At 36.5% G+C, this 22,352-nt stretch overlaps 5 protein-coding genes and 1 pseudogene across 5 annotated transcripts; 5 read left to right on the top strand and 1 right to left on the bottom strand.

The window, feature by feature from the left end:
- The first annotated feature begins 711 nt into the window (after positions 1-711).
- On the top strand, positions 712-4,048 carry LOC104736004 (protein CLT1, chloroplastic). The gene is made up of 10 exons (XM_010455908.3): positions 712-1,348; positions 1,851-1,996; positions 2,158-2,195; positions 2,368-2,483; positions 2,633-2,732; positions 2,818-2,853; positions 2,930-2,980; positions 3,106-3,229; positions 3,322-3,447; positions 3,694-4,048. The coding sequence occupies exons 1-10, from the start codon at positions 924-926 to the stop codon at positions 3,867-3,869; spliced, it is 1,338 nt and encodes a 445-aa protein (XP_010454210.2). The 5' UTR covers positions 712-923; the 3' UTR covers positions 3,870-4,048.
- Positions 4,045-6,938, top strand: LOC104736001 (rhodanese-like/PpiC domain-containing protein 12, chloroplastic). The gene is made up of 8 exons (XM_010455906.2): positions 4,045-4,553; positions 4,757-4,870; positions 5,251-5,342; positions 5,636-5,736; positions 5,821-5,925; positions 6,143-6,251; positions 6,614-6,664; positions 6,750-6,938. The coding sequence occupies exons 1-8, from the start codon at positions 4,310-4,312 to the stop codon at positions 6,828-6,830; spliced, it is 897 nt and encodes a 298-aa protein (XP_010454208.1). The 5' UTR covers positions 4,045-4,309; the 3' UTR covers positions 6,831-6,938.
- Positions 6,939-7,134: 196 nt separating this feature from the next.
- LOC104736003 (calcium-dependent protein kinase 34) lies at positions 7,135-9,596 on the top strand. The gene is made up of 7 exons (XM_010455907.3): positions 7,135-8,115; positions 8,206-8,358; positions 8,436-8,551; positions 8,634-8,801; positions 8,881-9,008; positions 9,096-9,195; positions 9,274-9,596. Exons 1-7 carry the CDS (start codon positions 7,305-7,307, stop codon positions 9,367-9,369), a joined length of 1,572 nt encoding a protein of 523 aa, XP_010454209.2. The 5' UTR covers positions 7,135-7,304; the 3' UTR covers positions 9,370-9,596.
- Positions 9,597-9,607: 11 nt separating this feature from the next.
- Positions 9,608-12,296, bottom strand: LOC104736000 (polyadenylate-binding protein RBP47B'). Its single transcript, XM_010455905.2, has 8 exons — positions 11,892-12,296; positions 11,022-11,499; positions 10,816-10,922; positions 10,599-10,729; positions 10,401-10,491; positions 10,160-10,309; positions 10,011-10,087; positions 9,608-9,922 (listed from the first exon to the last, which is right to left on the bottom strand). Exons 1-8 carry the CDS (start codon positions 12,033-12,035, stop codon positions 9,826-9,828), a joined length of 1,275 nt encoding a protein of 424 aa, XP_010454207.1. The 5' UTR covers positions 12,036-12,296; the 3' UTR covers positions 9,608-9,825.
- Positions 12,297-18,106: 5,810 nt separating this feature from the next.
- LOC104735999 (uncharacterized) lies at positions 18,107-19,596 on the top strand. Its single transcript, XM_019234914.2, has one exon. It carries the CDS (start codon positions 18,621-18,623, stop codon positions 19,446-19,448), a length of 828 nt encoding a protein of 275 aa, XP_019090459.1. The 5' UTR covers positions 18,107-18,620; the 3' UTR covers positions 19,449-19,596.
- A 930-nt stretch (positions 19,597-20,526) lies between these two features.
- On the top strand, positions 20,527-21,666 carry LOC104738052 (F-box/kelch-repeat protein At3g16740 pseudogene; annotated as a pseudogene).
- The last annotated feature ends 686 nt before the right edge of the window (positions 21,667-22,352 follow it).

The raw sequence follows: 22,352 nt of genomic DNA, 5'->3' as shown, positions 1-22,352 counted from the left end.
ATTTAGTTAATAATTGATGTATTGAGAAGCCAACAATGAAACCTAATAATTTTTCAACTTCATGACTTCAACACGGTTCTTCCATTTATGATGCTATAATTTGTTTTTTTTTCTGGTAAAAGAGGGAAGACAAACACCTCCCACAATTTATTAAGAACAAAATAACAAATTACATTCGGATTTCTCGTGGTGGACGTGACTTTCCACTAACATCCTCTAATACAATCGCGTTAACACTATCCGGTTTTGACTCCAACAAATGAAAAACTAAGGGTAAAAAGATTGTATAGTTGGCATAACCATATGGTGACATTGGTAAGATGAATGTTATTTGTTTTTAGTCTTATAATAAATATTTCGTTTGATTTTTCTAGAAAAAGAAATCTTAAAATACTGGTATTTTCTCATTTTTTTAGGTTTTGTTATTATGTACCTTTCAAATAATATAATTGATTAATTGTTAATTGCTTATCAATTAAAACTAACAACTAAAAATACAGGAATTTATCAGGTTCAGTCTACATACGCATTTCAAGGTTCACTAAAAAGTAAAGTTTGGCCCAATTAAAATGTTGGGTCAACTGGTCAAACAGCCCAAAAACTATACAAAAATTTGGGTCAACAACATTATAATAATGTCGCTTTGAAGTTCCAAAATCCAAAGTTACATTTATGATGCTATCTGAAATTGCACATATGGATTCTTCAATTGACTAAAATACCCTGATGACACCAAAAAAAAAAAAGCCACTTCTATTTTAATCACACAGTTCTATATAAAGTAGCTATGGCGTGCTCAAAACAAACTGTGGGATTTGCGAAAAGAAAAAAAAACAAACAAAGAGGTGGTAGTTGCGATGTCAGTATAAGCCACTCGACTCAACGCAATTCCACCTTTCCGATCGAGCCAGTACAAACAAACCATGGCAACAACGAGCTCCGTCCGGTTAATCGCCGGTTTAACGGCTTCAATCGGCTCGATCGAATCGCGTGACGCCAACCCAGCCCAATCCATTTCCCTAATCTGTCGAAACAAAATCAACGGTGGTGCTTCGCCTATCGTACTGCGCTCCTCTCGAAAGTCCAGGCTATGGTTAATAGACGCGGTTCCTCCGTCGAACTCCTGGCTCGGATCTGACGATGGCGGAGACGTCAAGAAACCAGACGCGCGAAATTACGCGGTCGGCGGTCACGCGGTCGCCGGAAAACATGAGAATAAGACGACGGAGATAGTTATAGCAGCGGCGACGACGGCGGCGCTGGGAGTAGGGAACCGCGTATTGTATAAGCTGGCTCTGATTCCTCTCAAACAATATCCCTTCTTCCTCGCGCAGCTCTCCACCTTCGGGTAAGTGTGTTAACCAACCACAGCCCTCTCAAATTAGTCAGTCGTAAGTTTAAGTTAGATTTCAGATTTTTGATTATAGAAACTGCGATTTCGAATTTGGTCGATGGGTGAAAGTGGAAATTCCTGGAAATTGTGATTCTCTTTGCCCGTACAGTTCTGTAAAATGTAATTTTCAGAATATTCCTTTCTTTTTTTTTTTTTTAATTAACAAATGGGTCATAGTTGGCGACTTGTTTCAATTACTACTACTACTACTACTTTTATTAATGTTTGTCACCTAAAATATTTTTATGCGCATTTAAACTTTTTAATCACGTGCGAGTAGGTTTCTTTTGCGTCACCTACATCGGAGTACTGTATAGGAGTGTACTATTTTTATTTTATTTTATTGTTTTTGTTGGATCTGCGCCACGTGTCAAATACTTGTCTAACTCTCAAGATGGATCCGTATTTGTAGTCCATACGAGTAGTCATTTTCTCTTTGCTACATTCTGTTTCGCAGGTATGTAGCTGTATACTTTACGGTCTTGTACTTCAGATACCGAGCTGGAATTGTTACAAAAGAGATGCTATCAGTTCCAAAAACTCCATTTTTGATTGTTGGCGTCTTGGAGTCTCTTGCTCTAGCTGCTGGGATGGCCGCCGCTTGTATGTTGCTGCTACCTTGAAAGCTTCTTTCCCTTCTCATTTTCTACTGTAATTTTTTTCAGTAGATGTTTACTTTCATTGTTCGATGAAGTTATATGTAAGCTGTAAGATTAGTATATCTTACTCACTGTTGTTTTCTTTTTGCTTTTTTTTTGACTCAGCGAATCTCTCTGGACCATCTACTACAGTTTTATCTCAGGTTAAACATTACTATCTCTTATCTTCCATATGTTTTCTTGAACTCTGTTTGGTGTGCCAAAAGCTCCCTCAAACTCGCTTTTTCTTGATTTACTAGCTAGCTTACTAAAAATATGATTTTGTTGTCTAAAAATTTGTTTCAGAGTTAATTCTAGTCGTTTATTTCTTTGCAGACATTTCTTGTCTGGCAAATTCTCTTCTCTATTATTTTTCTCGGGAGGAGATATAGAATAAATCAAATATTGGGATGTACTCTTGTAGCATTTGGTGTAATCATCAGTGTGGCAAGGTTAGCCAGCTCAATTAACTTGCTTGACTTTATTTTTAGTGACTTGGTTTCTTTGTCCTCTTTCCTTTTGTTAGACTTACCAATACCAGTTTTAACAAATTTAATCCATGTTGAATTGTCATTCATATTACTTTCTCATCCATATTCAGTGGATCTGGTGCCGCTCATTCATTTAAAGATACGGGAATACTTTGGAGTCTTCTTATGGTGTTTTCTTTTCTACTTCAAGGAGCAGATACAGTAATGAAGGTTTGTCAATCACTTTTTAGTTATATTGTTAACTACAAAGATGTTGGCACTCTTTGCTTTAACGGTAAATTCCATATCCTTGCAGGAAGTCATCTTTCTAGATAGCAAAAAGCGATTGAAGGTAACTATGCCGTCGAGGCCCTTTAACAACATTTGCGATTTTGCATTCTGAAAGAAATCGGCTCTTGTTATTACAGGGTACTTCACTTGATCTGTTTGTTGTAAACTCATATGGTTCAGTTTTCCAAGTAAGTATTCCTAGTGTAGCTCATTTTTCTATAACCAGATCATTTGCGTTCTTAGCATCGTTTTCATTAACATAAAATGTGATTCTCTTTGCTAGCTAATGTGCATCTTTTTGTGGTCAACCCAGGTTATATGCATTGCGTTGCTTCTTCCTTTTCTTTCAAAACTTTGGGGCATACCGTTTAACCAACTACCGAGCTATATCAGAGACGGGGGTGCTTGCTTTCTGAACATTGGTTCTAGAATAACAGGTTAGTTGATGCTAATGCTTTCTGCTCCAGTATCTCTTTGTTTTTTTCCTCTATGTAAGTATGTAACACGGTCGGATTTGGGTATGACACAGGATGCGAAGGGGCTCCCCTTCTTCCTGTAATGTTTGTCATGATGAACATGGCTTACAACATCTCCCTTCTACGCCTCATCAAGATCTCATCTGCAGTTGTTTCGTCTCTGGCATCCACCGTTTCAGGTTACAAACTTTGTCTCCTTATATAGCCTTGACATACTTTCATGGAAACCTACTTCTGTAGCTAATTAGTACTAATTTTTAATGGTATACCATGATCACGTCTATGATATCTTATAAGTCAACAACGCTGTATTTATACCCATTAGATTGCAAAGGAGTTAACATTATTATATGATTATTATAATCTGCGAAATTGCGCAATGGTCATTGGAGTTAACATCATTTGCTTGGCTTTGTCGGTTGCAGTGCCCATAGCGGTTTTCTGCTTCACGCTTCCCCTACCGTACCTTGGGATGGCATCTACGCTTCCAAGGGGGTTTGTTGCAGGCACAGTCGTCCTTGTACTCGGCATGCTTCTATATGCTTGGACACCATCTACTAACACTTCCCATCCGATTATCCCCTCGCCCCCTTCCACCTAGCGGCAGGACAATTGATTTTGTAACTTTGTTTGGTTTCTTTTCTCTTCTCATTGTAGCATTAGCCCCCTTAATTGTCCATTCTCTCTTCTCGTTGTAGCATTTGCCATTTTCTTTTTGTCAATTAAGAAATAAGTAAAGCTCATTTGATATTGAAATACAAATGAATAGCTCATTCGATATTTGATACACATTCTTTACAAAACAATGGTTAGATTTCAATACCTATAGAGAAGATCATGTACTTTGTAAAGATGTATATCAACATTTCATCATGAGTCAGATGACACTATCAAAAGCTACTGTTATCATAAGTTTTTTATAACTCCAAAAAAAAAAAAAAAAGTAAAATCTATATTTTATAAAATTAATTCAAGTCAAACCCATACTAATCAGTATTTGTGGATCAGAGGGCCCGTACTCAAACTCGGAACCCAGACATAATGTTTAGAGTGACCGGAACTCTCTCGGCGGTATCATCTCCAGCGGTGGTGGCGGCGTCTTACTCCGCAGTTCTGAGACTCTCTGTTACGTCCACTCTCGCTATCGTCTCTCCTCCCAATCCCCGCTGGTTCTCGACGTTTTCTCGTTCATTTCTCGGCGGACGCATCTCTTCGCTCCGACCACCACGCGTTCCTTCTCCGTGCCCGATCATGCTCTCTGGTTTCTCGGCTCTCAAAATGAGAGGTACACCAATCTATGAACTGTTTCGCCCCCTTTATTCTTGCTGTCATCAATTGATTACTAGGTACTCTCTGATCTGATTTTCTACAAAATTCGTGTGCGATTTACTCTTGCTTTGTGAACTGTGTGTATCTGTGCTCTTTGATTGTTTTAGTTTTTTTAGCTGGATTGATTTCTGATTATATATATTTTGTTTTTTTTTCCAGCTTCGTTTAGCAGCAGTGGGAGTAGTCCAGGTAGAGAGATTCTGGTGCAGCATTTGCTTGTTAATGGGGATGATACTGAGCTCTTTGCTGAACTCCAAAAGAAAATCTTGGATGGTCTGTTTCTTTTATCCCTTTCTTACTCGTTTGTGATATTTACATTCAGTTGAGCTTTTAAGCTTTTTATTTCAACTTGGTACATAGAGGCCTATAAGCTTATCTAGTTGTTTCTGGGAAGATAATTGTCACTGTGGAGCTAAAACAATACAGTATTATGTTTCGCAATGTCTATCGCGCTAGTCAGTTGTGGCTCTACTTAATTACTATTGGTTTTTGGAGCTGGGACATATCATATACTGGGATAAAGAATAAATGTGGAACATATCATACTGATACGTGTATAAATTTCTCGTTACTTGACTGTCTTTTTTATTTTGTTTGTCTCAGAAGATTAAGGGTTTCTACTGTTTTTTATAATCTAACTGTTATTTGTGTAGGAGAGGATATGAATGATCTTGCGGCTGAGTACTCGATTTGTCCATCCAAAAAGGATAGTGGTATACTTGGATGGGTAAAACTGGGTCAAATGGTATGCTCTCTTTTGATATAATGTTAGTTCCATTTATTTTTGGTTATATTGTTGCATTGACACCTCCAGATCTATATGACCCTTGCTGTCTTAGCCTCGTTATATTACAAGCAATTGGGTGATGTCACACTTCCTGGTGAATTAATTTTCAGTATTGAAATCCATGTGTAAATGGAAGTAGTAGAATATAAATGATGATTATAATTCCACAATGTTTGGACTTCCAAATGGAAGAACTTTGGCAAGTTCCTGCTGCAATCTGAACATGACATGCCACTTAAAATTGTTTTCAGGTACCAGAGTTTGAGGAAGCTGCGTTCAAAGCAGAGCTGAATCAGGTGGTGAGGTGTAGAACCCAATTTGGCTTGCACTTATTGCAAGTTCTATCTGAGAGGTATTTCTTCTGAAAACTGTCCTTTATTAGCGTCAATTTCTGTTGACTTGTAAATTTGTCTCTAAGGGAAATTTTGTTTAATAGGGAACCTGTGAAAGATATCCAGGTGGAGGAGCTGCATTCCAAAATGCAAGATCCAGTTTTCATGGATGAGGCTCAGTTAATTGATGTCAGAGAACCCGACGAGATGTAAGTTCCTTTCATCTCTCACCTTGGCATACTTTTCCTTCTTCAGTGAAGCGCAATGGATTAGCGTCATACTCTCTCAGTGTTTCACAACATTATGATTTATTTGTATCTTTTAGATACATGCGTGACTTTTATCAGTTTTATCTTAGAAGGACAGAGTACCCATAGTCAGCTCACACTGTTTTGTTCTATTCTGTTTCACTATTTCTTGTACCAGAGCAATCGCATCCTTGCCAGGATTCAAAGTGTTCCCGCTCCACCAATTCGGAACCTGGGCACCAGACATCACTTCAAAGCTGAACCCTGAGAAGGATGTATTTGTCATGGTATGTTCAGTCTCGTCCCAACTGTTAGATATTAGCCGTACTGTATCTAGCCTAGCACTAAATGTAGCAATTTAGAGGTGTTCTGAGTTAGTTAGAGAGCAATTAGTGAGGGCTGTGTTTAAATGGGTGTCCCAGCAGATTGTTTTGGGTGTGGATTTATTAGGTTTTCCTTGCATTTGGTTAAGAGTTGAGACTTGAGAGCCTCTCATAAATCTTAGTCTCTGTAGGCTTGCTCTCTTACACCGCTTGCATATACTAATGTGGTTGGTCTATAGATTGTAAGATCATTTGAAATAAAGAAAACTTCTGATGGTGAAATGACCTTTTTAAGTTCTCTGAGTTGCGGCCTTTGTTCGATACAGTGTAAGGTTGGTGGCAGGTCAATGCAAGTTGCGAACTGGTTACAGTCTCAGGTAACACGCCTTTTCTGCTCCTTTATATATATATATATATATATGCAAGGATCATATCTTAATGGTTTGTTTTCTTGTTCCTCAGGGCTTCAAGAGTGTGTACAATGTAGCTGGCGGAATACAAGCTTATTCTCTCAAGGTTGACCCATCAATTCCTACTTACTGAAACTGAGAATCCTAGTAGTGTATTTGGCTCTGTTTCTGGCATCCTAATTCCAAAGAACATTGCAAATCGTATTCAATAAACTATATAATATAAGGTTCATTTTAGACAGTATTGGTAACATTAGAGTATACAGGCAAATCAGAGATTATCCAGGAAATGCTCTCAACCTTTTGTACTAAATCCTAAATTAATATTAAAAAGAATATTGCTTTAAATAACAAAAATACAGACAGGCTTCTGGTTCCTAAAGTCCCTCTCTATCATTATCGTTTGAAACAGAAGGCCAGCAAAATGAAAGAGACTTGCAAAAACAGAAAAATGCTATTGATAGGCATTCATAAGCAAAAACTCCTAAATTTTCTTGCTAAAGAAGAAACCAAAAACCTAAAAGAATAGAGAGAGAGGAAGAAAGATCTTTAATATCTATTTCTCTTCCTGGTTGAGAGCTTTACTTCCTCTCCCCTTATTGCAACAATGGGAAATTGTTGCTCTCATGGACGGGATTCAGGGAATACCAATGATGAACCGCAAAATGGAGGAGGAGGCGGTGGTACTGGTGCCGCGGAGGCCTCTGTGAAAGCTTCGAGACACCCGCCAGCATCTCCTCCTCCTGCAACCAAACAAGGGCCAATAGGACCAGTCTTAGGGCGTCCAATGGAAGATGTAAAGAGCTCATATTCATTGGGTAAGGAGCTAGGTCGCGGACAGTTTGGTGTGACCCATCTCTGCACGCAGAAGGCCACGGGACTTCAATTCGCTTGCAAGACCATTGCGAAAAGGAAGCTGGTGAACAAAGAAGACATTGAGGATGTGAGAAGGGAGGTGCAGATAATGCATCACTTGACCGGTCAGCCAAACATTGTGGAGCTTAAAGGTGCCTATGAGGACAAGCACTCTGTGCATTTGGTTATGGAGCTTTGTGCGGGCGGAGAGTTGTTCGATAGGATCATTGCAAAGGGGCATTACTCGGAGAGAGCCGCTGCGTCATTGCTACGCACGATTGTTCAAATTATCCATACTTGCCATTCCATGGGGGTTATCCACAGGGACTTGAAGCCAGAGAACTTTTTGTTGCTCAACAAGGATGAGAATTCTCCTCTCAAAGCCACCGACTTCGGGCTATCCGTGTTCTACAAGCCAGGAGAGGTGTTCAAAGACATTGTGGGAAGTGCTTATTACATTGCACCAGAAGTGTTAAGGAGGAAGTATGGACCAGAGGCTGATATTTGGAGCATCGGTGTCATGTTGTATATCCTCCTGTGTGGTGTTCCACCTTTCTGGGCTGGTGATAAAGATTTCTGATTTCCTCCTATCTTGTCAAAACCAAAGGACAGGGATGTCATCTAACTCATTCATGTTTTGCTTCCATTTACAGAGTCGGAGAATGGAATTTTCAATGCCATCTTAAGTGGACAGGTTGATTTTTCAAGCGATCCATGGCCTGCCATTTCACCACAAGCAAAGGACCTTGTTAGGAAGATGCTCAACTCTGATCCCAAACAAAGATTAACCGCTGCTCAAGTTCTCAGTAAGCAGCTCTTATTTCAAGACCTCCTATATGGATATCTCATTTAAACTCTTTCTAACATTTTTGTTGTCTTAAAGACCATCCATGGATCAAGGAGGATGGAGAAGCACCAGATGTTCCTCTTGACAATGCAGTCATGTCTAGGCTCAAGCAATTCAAAGCGATGAACAACTTTAAGAAAGTTGCTTTACGGGTAAATAACAATCTTCTCAATATATGTAACGAACAATGTAAGTCTTTGGTCTATATATCTAAATGGCCTCATCAACAAACAGGTGATAGCTGGGTGCTTATCAGAGGAAGAAATCATGGGGCTAAAGGAGATGTTCAAAGGAATGGACACTGACAACAGTGGAACAATAACTCTTGAGGAGCTAAGACAAGGACTTGCCAAGCAAGGTACAAGGTTATCTGAATACGAAGTCCAGCAATTAATGGAAGCTGTAAGTCTCAACTTTTGTGTGCTATTTATGTATTAAGATGCCAAAAACAAAGACTGATGATGTTTTCTGTTTTATAAAGGCTGATGCGGACGGTAATGGAACAATAGACTATGGGGAATTTATAGCTGCTACAATGCATATCAACAGACTCGACAGAGAAGAACATCTTTACTCAGCCTTCCAACACTTTGACAAAGACAACAGTGGGTAAGTAGCTATAAAGCAACTTAACAATTCTAAATCATAACATGAAACAAAAAAAACTAATGATGGTCGCATCTCGGTTCCTTGCAGATATATCACAATGGAAGAACTGGAGCAAGCCCTCCGAGAGTTTGGCATGAACGATGGCAGAGACATTAAGGAAATCATTTCTGAGGTTGATGGAGACAATGTAAGCCCCTTTCACCATCACAAGTTCACTTGATAAGCACATAATACAACAGTCTAATAACCATTTTTTTTTGTATAGGATGGGCGGATAAACTACGAGGAATTTGTGGCAATGATGAGAAAAGGGAACCCTGATCCTAACCCTAAGAAGCGGCGTGAACTGTCGTTTAAATGACACCACTGGAACAGTCAAGTCAGAACATAAGTACATCAAGAAGAAAGGCTTGGGTTGCTCATGATTCACTAAAGAGAGAGGAGCAAGGCTTAAAATGTGATTAGGGAGGTGTTTCATGTTCGTAAATATTTTATGCTTGTCTACTACTGATTTAAAGTTTCAGAGGTTTCTCAATGTATCAAAACTCTTTTTCAATTCAAATATGTGCATTAGTGATGTTTGTTTAATAACCGCTAAGTAAGAACGTAAAAAGCATTATCATCGGCCATGGAAAGTTGGAAGATTCATGATTTAGCATCATTGTAACTAGATCCTAATTGTAGATTACAGAAGAAAAAACAGAAACAAGCGAAACAGTCAGACAAAGAGTAGGGACTTGTCCCACGAGGAAGTGCTATGGGCAACACTAAAGATTCTCAAAGCTAAGCACCCACCGTTCTGTTCTTCTCTGCGCGATCATTTGCCCATTTGTGATGTGAGCGCTGAGGTACGCTGCCACATTGTTCGTCCTAATATGCTATTTGCGTGAACCGAAAGGTAAGCAGCATTTAACCTACAAGTGCCAAAGTAACAATAAATTAGGCATTCAACTAATCACCCACCCAGGTATGGTTGTTTTAAGAAAGTAATAAGAATTTTACTTGTCAGTAGTGGTCGAAGGATCATATAACTCTTGATCTGCCCCCGCAGAGTTTGTAACTTCTTGTGTACCCTCTCCCTGAAAAATTGTCGACCGTGAGAAACAAGAAGTATCCACATATTGCAAAAGCTTTTAAACTCATTTCTTTACCTGTTGCGGATACTGGGGATAGCCATATCCACCATATGCGTACAAGGATGGGTCATGAGTTGCCCCATAAGCATATGCATGATCATAGCCTTGTCCGTAACCATAATACCCACTCCACTGATTTGGATCTGCTTGTGCGACCCAGCCATCCTTTAACAAATACCAAAGATCATTAACAACATTCAGTAAGCTAGCAAGTATAATAAGGTAATCAGGAGAATTCCGAACATAAAGTTTTTACCTGTCCTGGATTTTTACTCCAAGAGATGCGAACTGCTTGTTGACCAATCACTTGTCCTTGCATTTTTTGAACGGCTTCTTCGGCTGAAGGCCTGGGGTCAGCATGGGGTATAAGTCAAAAATTTAGTCAACAGAGCTAGAAATAAGTATACATGACAAAGTAATACAAGGAAGCAATAGCAGGTGCTGGATGGCCTACCTGGTTTTGAATTGAACATAACCATATCCCTTCGTTGGAGGTATTTTGACATAAATTATTTCTCCTAATTGCGAGAATGCTTTCTTCAGCTCTTCCTCTGTAACATTTGGGTCCAAATTGGCAATTGAAATCTGTACAACAAACCAATGCATGAAAAAAGCAATCAGGAGAATACCAAGAAAAGAAAAAAAAGCTCAAGTTTCCAGATAAGACTTACCGTTGTACATGTGACATCGCTTTCAGGTGGAACCCCTTGTACAGGTTGAGCAATGTATGCTTGGACTGGTGCAGCAACTGCAGATGGGACTGGAACCGGGTAAACAGCTAAAGAAAAAACATCACAATAAAGCAAATGAGTTCCAAACAGGACTAAAAAAAATTTCGATTTAACATAAAACAAAATATCATGTTTCGTTCTCATACCTTTAGTGACATATTGTTGCTGTACACCGACGTTTTTCTTAGGCGTTGCTGCACTAATTCGCATAGGCCTTGTTGAGCAATACAAGCCATTCATTTCAGCCATGGCCCGGTTCCGTTCACTTTCCTCTGCAAATTTAACAAATCCATAACCTTTTGATCGCCCAGTACTTGGATCAGTAACAACCTTGGCACCTCTAACAGAAGAATAATGAACACGGAATGTCTCTTGAAGGAGATAATCAGTAACATCTGGTGCTAAATCTCCAACAAAGATAGAATGATCAGGTCCAGCATCAACTTTCTGTCCCGAGCCAAACGAAGCCCAATTCAAACGGAAAGTTAGTTCCGTTCCAGGCATCTGAGTGCCATTGTAGGTCTGCAGAGTTCTCTCTGCTGCTGCATGAGACACAAACTCAATAAACCCATACCCTTCTGGCTGCCCTGTGATCTTGTTACGTATCACCTTGACAGAAACAAGCTGCACATAAAACCATTACAATTTTGATTCAAATACCTTTAAACACTTAAGGAATCATATAACAATCAAAGCTTAAGAAATTACATACACATCTATCAACAACTCTTACTTGCAGGAAACAGAACCAAAGCTTCCACAGAGGTACAGAGCATAACTATATAAACACTAAACATGGAACCATATCAAGAATTATAGTTTCAATGAATCGCAAGAGATTTAGGCTAACCCTTAAAAAATTCCGAAAATAAAAATCCAAGCTTTATCTCTTCCTAATCGGAAAATAAACCCTAAAACCAAAACCCAGAAGAATCGAGAGCAGTAAATTGGGAATAGACAAAGTCACAAAACAATTAAGAGAAGCTGAGGAACCAGAGAAGATGAAGAGGTGTTACCTCGCCGGTTTGGGAGAAGCAGGAAGTGAGGTAATTCTCGTCGACCCAATACTGCAAATCACCAATCCAAAGGGTTCGAACTTCTTCGAGCGTCTGTGGATGGTGATAGCCTTGCGGCTGCGGTGGATGCATCATCATCGCCATCGTCTTTTTTTGCGCCAAAACGTACAAAGAAAAAACCTAAACCCACGGAGACGAGGAGGCGATGCTTCGTGGACGGGTCGGGTAAAAATATTCCGACCGAAACTAAAAAAATATCTATATGTAATAGCAAACTCAGTTTGTTTGTGTGTTAATTTTGATTCAATGGATGAGATTAGTTCAGTTATTGCATCTAATCTAATGGTTCAAAATTATTAATAATTCTAACAGTTGCTCATTCAAATAATTGTGTCTTTTTGTCGTACTCCTATCTTTCAAAATATCGTACCTATTAATTTTTGCATTTCTTCGTTGTATCCCCATCTTTCAAAAATCTATTATTTTTGCACCTTTTTGTTTCACACCTCTATGTTTTACACCTTTATATTTTACACCTCTTTATTTATTATATATGGACTACAAAACAAGTTTCAATTTATTGTTTTCAAAGTATTTTTTAAAATTACAAGTTAATAAATAAAAACAAAGAATTGTTTTATTGGAGTGTTTTTTAATTAACCTGCATCAATCTTCAATTCAAGGTATTTATATCTAATGCGTTGTAATAGATATAATAGATTTATGAACTCAACGAACTAATGACAAAAGCTTACGAATGAACATGTTAGTGTCCATTTGGTTAAATACGAATAAAGTTAATTTATTCTCTATTAGATTATTATTATTATATGTGTGACCATATAGTTCGGAAAGAGTATAACATTAATGATCTATAAAGACATAAACCTTCATGCATACAAAGTTTATTTTATTCTTTTTTGTATTGTTCTATTTCTAATAAATCCAATTTTGGGGGTCAACTTTAATTTAATGGATGAGATTATTTATATTATCTCATCTAACGGTTTAGAATTATTAATAATCCCAACAATTGCAAGTTTTTTTCTTCCAATAATCGTATTTCTTCGTCGTACCCCCATCTTTCAAAAATTGCACCTATTAATTTTTACACATTTTTGTTTCACACATCTATGTTTTACAACTCTGTATTTTACACCTTTTTGTTTATTATATATAGATTTTTAAGGACTATTAAAACAAGTTTCGATTGTATTGTTTTCTGAGTATTATTTTAATTTTAAACTTACAAGTTAATAAATAAAAATCAAAGAATTGATTTATTGGAGTGTTTTTTTTTTAAAATTTTATATATAATAGCAAATTCACTTTTAAGGGTCAATTTAAATCAAACGGATGAGATTGTTTTTAATGTCTCATCTAACGGTTTAGATTTCTTAATGATCTCAAAGTTGCAATGTTTTGATCCAACAGTTGTGTTTGTTCGTCGTACCCCTAGCTTTCAATGTTTGCACTTGTTAGTTTTCGCACATTTTTGTTTCACACTTTTTTATTTCACACCTTTTTGTTTTCACACCTCTTTATTTTTATAAATATACAGATTTTTATGGACTTTGAAAAGAGTTTTTGTTTTTTTAGTACTGTTTTTCACCTCCAAGTTTTAAAAATTCTGAGTATTATTTTCTTTCAATTTATTAATTAATATTGATTCAGTCATCTTCGTTAAAATTTGGATTGTTTTATTTATTGATTTCATCATCTAACTTTTGTTTGGGGTCTTTTTCCATTTATACCGTATCAATCATCTCTTCCAAGTATTAATCTAGGTAATTGATTGTGATTTCTAATTTTTCATAGATTTATATGTTTATATATTATAGCAAATCCACTCTTAGGGGTCAATTTAAATTTAACAGATGAAATTGTTTTTATTATCTCATCTAACTGTTTAGATTTGTTAATAATCTCAAAAGTTGCAATGTTTAGATTTGTTAATAATCTCTTAACTTGTTTGTTTCACACATTTTTGTTTTACACCTCTTTATTTATATATATATATATAGATTTTTATGGACTTTGAACAGAGTTTTGTTCTTTGATAACACCTCCAAATTTAAAATTTTTGAGTATTATTTTCTTTCAATTCATTAATCAACATTGATTCATTCATCTTTGTTAAAATTTGGATTGTTTTATTTATTGATTTATTCATCTAACTTTTTTCGGTGTCATTTTCCATCTAATACCCACATTGATCATATTTTGCAGCTATGAGCTCTTTCTCTCTGTTTTTCTTATTATTTTTTTGTAAATTTCGATAGAATAATGATTTAAATTTTGTTTTATGTGAATCTCTTTCAAAATTGATTATCTGAGTATGATTCAGCAAGCTTTGATTCATATATCTTTAACATTATTCTCTTATTGTCACTGAATCGATTTTATATATACAACAAAAAATTTATTTAATTAAATTGGTTGATTAATTTTAGTCATTAATTCTGACTTTTATACTATACAGTTAAAGAATTAGCATAAAATTTCCACTCGAAATGTGAAATTAACAATGTTAGTCATTTCAAGTTTTCATTTTCCCCGCACCGACATCCTAGTATATATAAAAGGATTTGACCAAAAAAAAAAAACTATTTTTTTTTATGATTTCTATATTTCTCTATTTCACTTGAAACCCAAATCTAATTTATTAATTTTGAGTTTACGTTAGCAATAAAACACAAATAAGCTTTGGTTTTCTATTCTTGTAAATGATGCGAAATAAGATTACATTACCTTAATTTTGCTTACATATTAGATTCTAATCAGTACAATAAAACTTGGATGTTTTTCACCAGGTGATGACACATCAGCTTTAATATTCAAGATGGTGTTAACACATCAATTAAAATCACTAACCAATCAAATTAAAACAATTAATACAGATCAGCTTTTTTTGTCTAGGTGGATTGTCTTCTTGTTTGTACCGATCAATTTTTTCAGAGAGAAAGAGATTCATATATATCGTCGTCCGAGTCCGACATATCTTGTCGTCTTCTATGCCTAGACGAGATCCGGTATCACTGTTAACACAACTTCTCCGTTGTCGTGTGCTTGCCGTCAACACAGCTTTTCCGTTGTCGTGCTCTTGTCGTTAACATGGTTTTTCGTGGCCATGTTTCCTTTGTTTTTTCAAATACTCAAATTGAAGATTTCAAGCTTGCATGATTACTAGACTGGGAGGGTTTGCTCTTTGCATGATCTACTTTCCTCTGCCTTGATTTTCTTTGCCGATGACGTTTTGTTTGAGGCTCTGGTGTGTTTCTCGGCGATGTTATGTGGTTATGCTTGGATCCACCAGCTAATTGCCTTTTGCTGCTTCGCAAAATTTGGAGATTCAATTGAATACAGCTTGTGTAGACTACTCATTTTTCTAATTTCTTTTACCGATTCGCTGATTCCTTTGTTAGCAATTGGATGAAATTAGTAGATTGAGTTTGTCTTATAACCCGTTTGTTTCTGCTTTTAAAGGTTTGTTTTTTTTGGTGTTGTAAAATGCAAAAACATCAAATGTGCTTATGGAGATTTCAGGTGATAAGAGAATTGAGTACTCTCTTCTGTACATTCATGGGATTGGTCGATTACCTTGAGAATTTTGTCTTTGGTGGTATGGTGCTCGTTTTATATGGTAACATCATTGCTAGAGGCTTTGGATTACCATATTGGTCATTATCTTCTAATATATATCATGATTTATTTTCTTTATTTTTCATTTGGTTTTGTGCAATTAGAGAGGTACGAAGAGATTGAGCCATGGAGAGATATGTTTAATAATGAGAGTTTATAAACCTTGCAGTTGTTGCAAGCGACTCCGTGAAAGGAAGAGGCAAAGATGAAGCAATGATTTGAGAAGAATAATTTAGTCCAGTTACAGAGGTTTTTCGTCGGATCTTCTAGAAACTGTGCAAGATAGAGAGGAGCGATCTCCACAATGATCATAGTGTAGTGCAGGGACATAAGACTTATGATGTTGCATTTTGAAGAATTCCTCGTTATAATATTTGATTCTAAAAAATGTAAAAACAAATATTATTTCAAAAAATACAAAACAAAAAATAATCAAATAAAATATCTAAAAATAACTCGCGACGTAGCGCGGATACCAACCTAGTTCAGCATAATTTTGCTTCATTTGTTAAATTTGTTCTTGTATATGATGCAAAATAAGATTACATTAGCAATAAAACACAAAGTAATTTGTAAGCAGCATATACAAGAAAATATTTAACAAATTAAGCAAAAGTATATGCTTACAGATTATTAATTCTGTTACTTTTTTCTTAATCATGTACATAGATTTTATATATGTATACGTCACTAAGATTTGTTTATCTCTAATACAATCTAGATTTATATTAGTGAAATTCTACAATAACACTATACATATATATATATATATATATAATCTAGTCGCTTCAAATGCAAATGCGTCTTATAATGCAAGAAGCGGAGTCATTATCCCATTCATGATCTATCTGAAAAGTGAAAACACACCTCAACCCCTCCCTCTTAACGTCCATCGTGGTCGACGGCGGGATCTCGTGAATCTGGTCGTTAATGTCATAATGGCATGATAATACAAACATATGTTAAATATGCGAAAAGAAGTAAACTGCTCTCTCTAATACATAATCATAGACATTGATTTTGGTGGATATTTCTGTATCTATGTTTTTGTGAAAATCATAGGTCACTAATAAACCATAACAGTACAGTAATATTTTGTGAAACTTGGATATAATTTGAATCGCATGACAATACATAATATATGTCTCTAGATGATGGTCGTACAATTTAATCATATACGTGGAGTAGAAGCTCAACAACATTAACCACATATGCATATGTTTGGCTCTAAGTGGATGGATGCATGTGCTTCTTTGCATTGAGAATCGGTTATATACGTGATACAAGATTCTAGTTATGCGGTCAGAGTCAAAGCTCCTCTAGACTTTGTTTCTCTTATACATTACAAACTAAAATATTCACTTCTATATATGTTTTAATCATAGCCAAAATGAAAGTCTTCATAACTTCATTTAATAATGCGGGTCTCTTCACTTTTTCCTTGACCATCTTGATGTTTGTATAAACACAAGCACAGTGAAATGCAATGATATAATATCAGTTTAGGGGACCAATCTAGTTACAACTTTCAATTATATTACTATATTTTTTTATTGCAATATTATATACTATCATCAATGATGTATGGGATAATATTGGTTCGAAGAATGTATAAAACGTCGATCTCTAATTCTACAAAGATGATTTTTTTTTTGTGTGTGTGTACGTTATTCTTTTATGCCAATATTTTTGCGTGAGTTAAAATTGATAGAGTAATGAGTTAATAACATAACTAGTGTGCTGGTTAATGATGATTAGTGGTGGCCAGGATCAAATATTGAAATGGAGTAGGATAGGCTGGAATTTTGTATTTGCATGGCATGGTAATGGACAGTTAATAATGATAAACAGTGACATGTGTTTTAGTAAGATCTTTGGTAACATCGCTGTCTCTTTCTCTCCCTCACTCACTCCTCTCGCGACAGCATTTAATATATGCACTGTTGCATAGAAAATAAAAGAAAATAAAAACTATACAATAATAGTAGAATCATACAATATTTTGTATTTTGACATATTGGCACTTAAAAAGGGGATGTATTGATGTAATCGTAATAATATTTTTTGTATATATTTTGGCAATGATAATAACTACAACGATCTGCACCAAAACAAAAAGGAGTGGTCCAACACCAAGAAACCCGCCGTCCTCAAAGTGCCTCAAAGTTTAAATATCGAGTAATCATCATTCATAATTGTTTAAGCTGATCGAAAATACATATATTATTGGTTTTTTGGGTTACATCAAAAAAAATAAAAATAACCATTACGATTGTAATATTTGTATTAATAAGCAGAAGGTGAAATAAATCAAATTATAGGAGCTATGATCTCGTCTTATCCGACAGTAATTAATTATCCAATGATTATAAAGACATCATAATTTTGTACTTTTAAGTAATTAATTATCCAATGATAGGATTCCATATTTACTGTATAAAGGTTATAACCCAATGGTAATTTTGTTTTTGATATGCCCAATGGGTAGATAAGTTATTGTTAGGGAAGTATCTCATGTCAAGAGAGTTGTACTTGTTATCACATGGCAAAGACACGAAAGGTCATGTGAGGACATGTGTCCCCTGTTCTGTTCAACTCTAGCTTCCTCCTTAACCCCTTCAGTCAAACCTCCCTCGATCCATCCTTTCAAATCCAAATCTACAATTTTCAAATGATTTCTTAATAATTAACCAGATTTAATCATTGAAAAACACAATATATATGGAGTATTTTTTAATAATCCAATGCAACTCCCGATCGATGTGAGTAATATTTATATCTGCAAAATGCATGTTCACATCATCTAATCTTTCATCTTCCATAGGTTCATCCTTCTTCTCCTTCTTACAGCTCTCTGTGAATTTGTCTCCATCTCAACGTGTCCATGTGGTAGTCTTACCTCATTACTTGTCTCTCTCTCTCTCTCTGTCCTTGAATTTTTCTTTTATATAAATGTTATCCTCAACTTAACATTCTGAATCTTCATTTCTCTCTCTCTCTTTCAAAGTCCACTTGCTCTAGCTTACACTTATTTTGTTTGTCACTTCATAACTAGCTCCGTTGTTGTTACATAGTAGTACGAACATTATGGTATCAGCGGAAACGGCTACAATGGCGGAAGCTAAGATGGTTTTCATGACTGAGGCGGCGTCACCACCGTCGTCAGGACCACGTATCTCCTTCTCAGCGGATTTGTCATCATCAGATAGCGACGGAGATTACATCTGTATCAACCCTGTGAACCTCATTGTCGGCAAAGAAGAAAAAGACAAGACGAACTTGGTGAAAGCTGGAGACTTTGAGTTTCTGTCTGAAAACGTAACGAGTAACCAAACGATGCTTACCGCCGACGAGTTGTTCTGTGAAGGAAAGTTACTTCCTTTCTGGCAGGTAAAGCATTCAGAGAAGCTTAAAAACGTCAACTTGAAAACAAAAGTTGAAGTCGAAGAAGAAGAAGAAGATCATAAAGTAGTGAGAGAGGAGGTTCTTCATAACAACAAGGAGCAGGAGAACAACAACAACAACAACAACAGAGGAAGCTGGTTTCTTGACGACGACCCTTCTCCACGTCCACCAAAGTGCACTGTGCTGTGGAAAGAGCTTTTACGGCTGAAGAAACAGAGGACCACCACGACGACAACGGTTTCGTCAACGAGGGTATCGTCTCTCTCGCCGTCTTCTTCTTCGAGCTCGACATCGTCTTCTTCTAGCTCGATTGGTGATGCGGTGAAGAAGGATGAGAGAGAGAAGGAAGGGAAGAGAGGTAAGAAAGGGTTAGAGAGGACGAGATCTGTGACTATTAGGATAAGACCAATGATTCATGTTCCTGTTTGTACTCCTTCTAAGTCATCTGCTCCATTGCCTCCTCTGTTTCCTCTAAGGCTACACAAAAACAGAGTAGAGAGACGAACTTGATGAACATCTTTTGTGTGGTTTATATTTATCCTTCCCTTGGTTGGGTTTTGTGATTAGATGGATCTTTGTGATTGAGATCTGAGGTGTGACAGTGTAAATGTGAACATTTTCATACCCGGAGAACAATAAAATTTTAATCATTATTGAATTTGAATACACCCATTTTTTTGCTTTTGATTATATTTTTGAATTCGAAAATCTTGTTAGTTTGTGTATATATATCTGTTTGTAACTAAGGTATGGGTTTGATCAAAAAGATCAAATATTTGGTTTATACTTAAAAATGATTTGTTAGTTTAAGATTTGAAAGGTGCGAGAAGACAAAAGAGTAAATGCCAAAGATAACTAAAGATCAAGGAGCGCAGAGTATAGTGTTGTGACAATGAATGATGAGGATTGATGTGTGCACATGCAAGTTTCAGATGTCTTGTTAGCAAAAATCCACCAAGTGACTTATGGCTCAACGTTTATAGGACAGGGTCCACTACTACTGGTAACTCTGGCCTAACATTTTAAACCCAACAATCAAATTAATCCCTGACATAAAAACTCAATAATGTCCAATTCTGTAAAAGTGAAAATCAACCTTTGGCGTCTTCGTTAGATGGATCACAGATGTCACTCCAATTATTACGAGGCCACCACGATGTCTTCTTTCATTACACAAGAAAAGAATGGAGGACACAAAAATTTTTAAACAAGTGTGTGGCAGTTTCTCTCTCTATGCATTTGTCTAATCGTTCTAAGAATGAAAACAATACTTAACTATATCATGTACTTATTAGACATTTAACTTTACATTAGATGTTTTCATGCCGTGATTAGGTTGGTAACACACGGTCGAATCTTCCGAACCCATGCTACTGGAGTGCTTGACCCAAAAAAACACAAGACCCTTCAGAACCCGGGTTCGACACCCACAGAACACGACTTTTTTTATTTTTATTTTTGTTTTGGTTTTGTTTTTCCTTTTTTTTTTTCCTTTCGGAAACCCTAGCGTCACCACCGTGCGTCATATAAGAGTAGAAAATAGAGAGCTAAAAGTGAGTCATTGCTTATTTTAAATTACAGAGTCGATCGTTTCGAAGATTAGATCATGTCCGATCTTCCAAGTGATATAGAGGAGGAGGTGCTCTCTAGGCTTCCGGTGACATCTCTAGGAAAATTGCGATCGATCTGCAAAGAGTGGAACACTTTGACCAAAAAAGAGAGCTTTATAAAGAAGAAGCAGAGGAAGGGAATCGAGATGGTGGTGCTGATGATGCTGGATAGTAAAGTTTCCTTGATGAGCGTCCATCTCATATATCCATATATGGAACGTATAGGTAATCTCCATGCAGATGCTGTCGACATATCTAGAATCTTTCCCTGCGGCGGTTTATTCTTATGCATCACCAAAAACAAAGACTCATCTAGGCTTGTTGTTTGGAACCCTTATTTGGGACAAACAAGGTGGATTGAACCCAGTAATTCTTACCACAAATGTGAGAAGTACGCTTTCGGATACGAGAAGGAGAAGAGGAAGCACAAAATCTTGAGACTTGTGAATGAGGTCGACGGGAGTGGCAACCAAATTTGTGAGTTTGAGATGTACAGTTTAAACTTGAGTAGGTCATGGAAGGTCACTGATGGTTTTGCTCCGGACTGGTGTATGCCGTTGATACAAAGTAGCTCGTCTGTAAAGGGCAACACTTACTGGTATGTTCAAGAGAAGCGTCCACTAGGACGAGGACAAACACCACCAAATTTCCTAGTCTGCTTTGATTTCACAACGGAGAGATTTGGACCGCGTCTACCTCTGCCTTTCCACTCTTTCTTCTTTGATACTGTGATTCTTTCTAGTGTTAGAGAAGAGCAGCTTGCTGTGCTATATTGGGATTTCCGTGTACCTGGACCCGTCAAGATATGGATTACTAATAAAGTTGAGCCCAATGCAGTGTCGTGGAACAACTTGTTCTTAGCTGTTGATACGATACCACTCTCTGGTCCATCATTTCATAGTTTCTATGGGAGTTTTTTCGTTGACGAGGAGACAAAGATAGTAGTCTTTGTTATTAAAGAAAGTCATAACTACCCCAGTCGCAACGTTGCTTACATCATTGGAAGTAAGGGATACTTGAAAAAAGTGGATCTTGGCGAATCTAGAAACCAAGGGTTTGGTTACCCATTTGTGTGCTCTTATGTTCCAAGCTCAGTGCAAATCCCAAACACACCCTAATCTCTTAAATTTGTTGTTGTGGTGATGCTATTATTGAGATTTGAGAGAGACACAAAAGGATGATATGAGTATATGGTACTGAATTCCATATATCAATCATAATGAGCTATGAATACACTATAGTACTAATTAATATACCCTTTATTTTTTCCTCACTTTATCGTTTGTTCTTCTTTCCTTTTGTGTTCTACAAAGCATGCTCTCGCGCCTTCGAAGTTTTCATATATATACATGTGGTGGTGTGGTCACCATTTTATAAAGAAGTGGTTCCTTTTTTTTTTATCTTCTCAAATTAAAGAAATACTTCTTTCTTTCTCTCTTTGATATTTTTTTTTATTCACACTATCAAACACGTCTCCTTTGTGGCAGACCACCAAAAAGTCCAAAAGCCTACTTCTATACTTTACTTTCTTAAGTACTAGAGGTTACCGGGTTTATTTTTACTTTTATTTTACAATGAAGGGATTAAGTTGACAATTGTGGCCATATTTAATTAGCAATCGATCTTAAACAATTGTGTATAATAAATTATAAATTAAAATTAATATAAAGACAGTGTCAACTATATAAAGCGCTAGATGTCATCGTCTCAAACAAAGTTTAGAAGAAACCTTCTCTTATTATGTAAGATTTTGTTGTTAATGAATTAAACCTCGAAACATTTAGTCGTTGGATTATCTTTTCAA

This window comes from Camelina sativa, chromosome 13 (genome assembly GCF_030686135.1).
Source record: "Camelina sativa cultivar CO46 ecotype springtype chromosome 13, ASM3068613v1".
NCBI classification, from domain to species: Eukaryota; Viridiplantae; Streptophyta; class Magnoliopsida; order Brassicales; family Brassicaceae; genus Camelina; species Camelina sativa.
The sequence above is the reverse complement of the archived record's forward strand: the minus strand, read 5'-3'. Positions and strand labels throughout refer to the sequence as shown.

Bases quoted from the DNA above. Each gene is read 5' to 3' on its own strand.
- LOC104735999 (XM_019234914.2), top strand. From the start codon at position 18,621: ATGGTATCAGCGGAAACGGCTACAATGGCGGAAGCTAAGATGGTTTTC.
- LOC104736000 (XM_010455905.2), bottom strand. From the start codon at position 12,035: ATGGCGATGATGATGCATCCACCGCAGCCGCAAGGCTATCACCATCCA. The intron at 11,500-11,891 runs GTAACACCTCTT...TTTTATGTGCAG, and splicing joins GCTTCTCCCAAACCGGCGAG to CTTGTTTCTGTCAAGGTGAT. The intron at 10,310-10,400 runs GTAAAAACTTTA...TATTTGTTAAAG, and splicing joins GGAGTAAAAATCCAGGACAG to GATGGCTGGGTCGCACAAGC.
- LOC104736001 (XM_010455906.2), top strand. From the start codon at position 4,310: ATGTTTAGAGTGACCGGAACTCTCTCGGCGGTATCATCTCCAGCGGTG. The intron at 6,252-6,613 runs GTATGTTCAGTC...TGTTCGATACAG, and splicing joins AGAAGGATGTATTTGTCATG to TGTAAGGTTGGTGGCAGGTC. The intron at 6,665-6,749 runs GTAACACGCCTT...CTTGTTCCTCAG, and splicing joins CGAACTGGTTACAGTCTCAG to GGCTTCAAGAGTGTGTACAA.
- LOC104736003 (XM_010455907.3), top strand. From the start codon at position 7,305: ATGGGAAATTGTTGCTCTCATGGACGGGATTCAGGGAATACCAATGAT. The intron at 8,359-8,435 runs GTAAGCAGCTCT...GTTGTCTTAAAG, and splicing joins AACCGCTGCTCAAGTTCTCA to ACCATCCATGGATCAAGGAG. The intron at 9,196-9,273 runs GTAAGCCCCTTT...TTTTTTGTATAG, and splicing joins CTGAGGTTGATGGAGACAAT to GATGGGCGGATAAACTACGA.
- LOC104736004 (XM_010455908.3), top strand. From the start codon at position 924: ATGGCAACAACGAGCTCCGTCCGGTTAATCGCCGGTTTAACGGCTTCA. The intron at 2,484-2,632 runs GTTAGCCAGCTC...ATCCATATTCAG, and splicing joins GTAATCATCAGTGTGGCAAG to TGGATCTGGTGCCGCTCATT. The intron at 2,981-3,105 runs GTAAGTATTCCT...TGGTCAACCCAG, and splicing joins CATATGGTTCAGTTTTCCAA to GTTATATGCATTGCGTTGCT.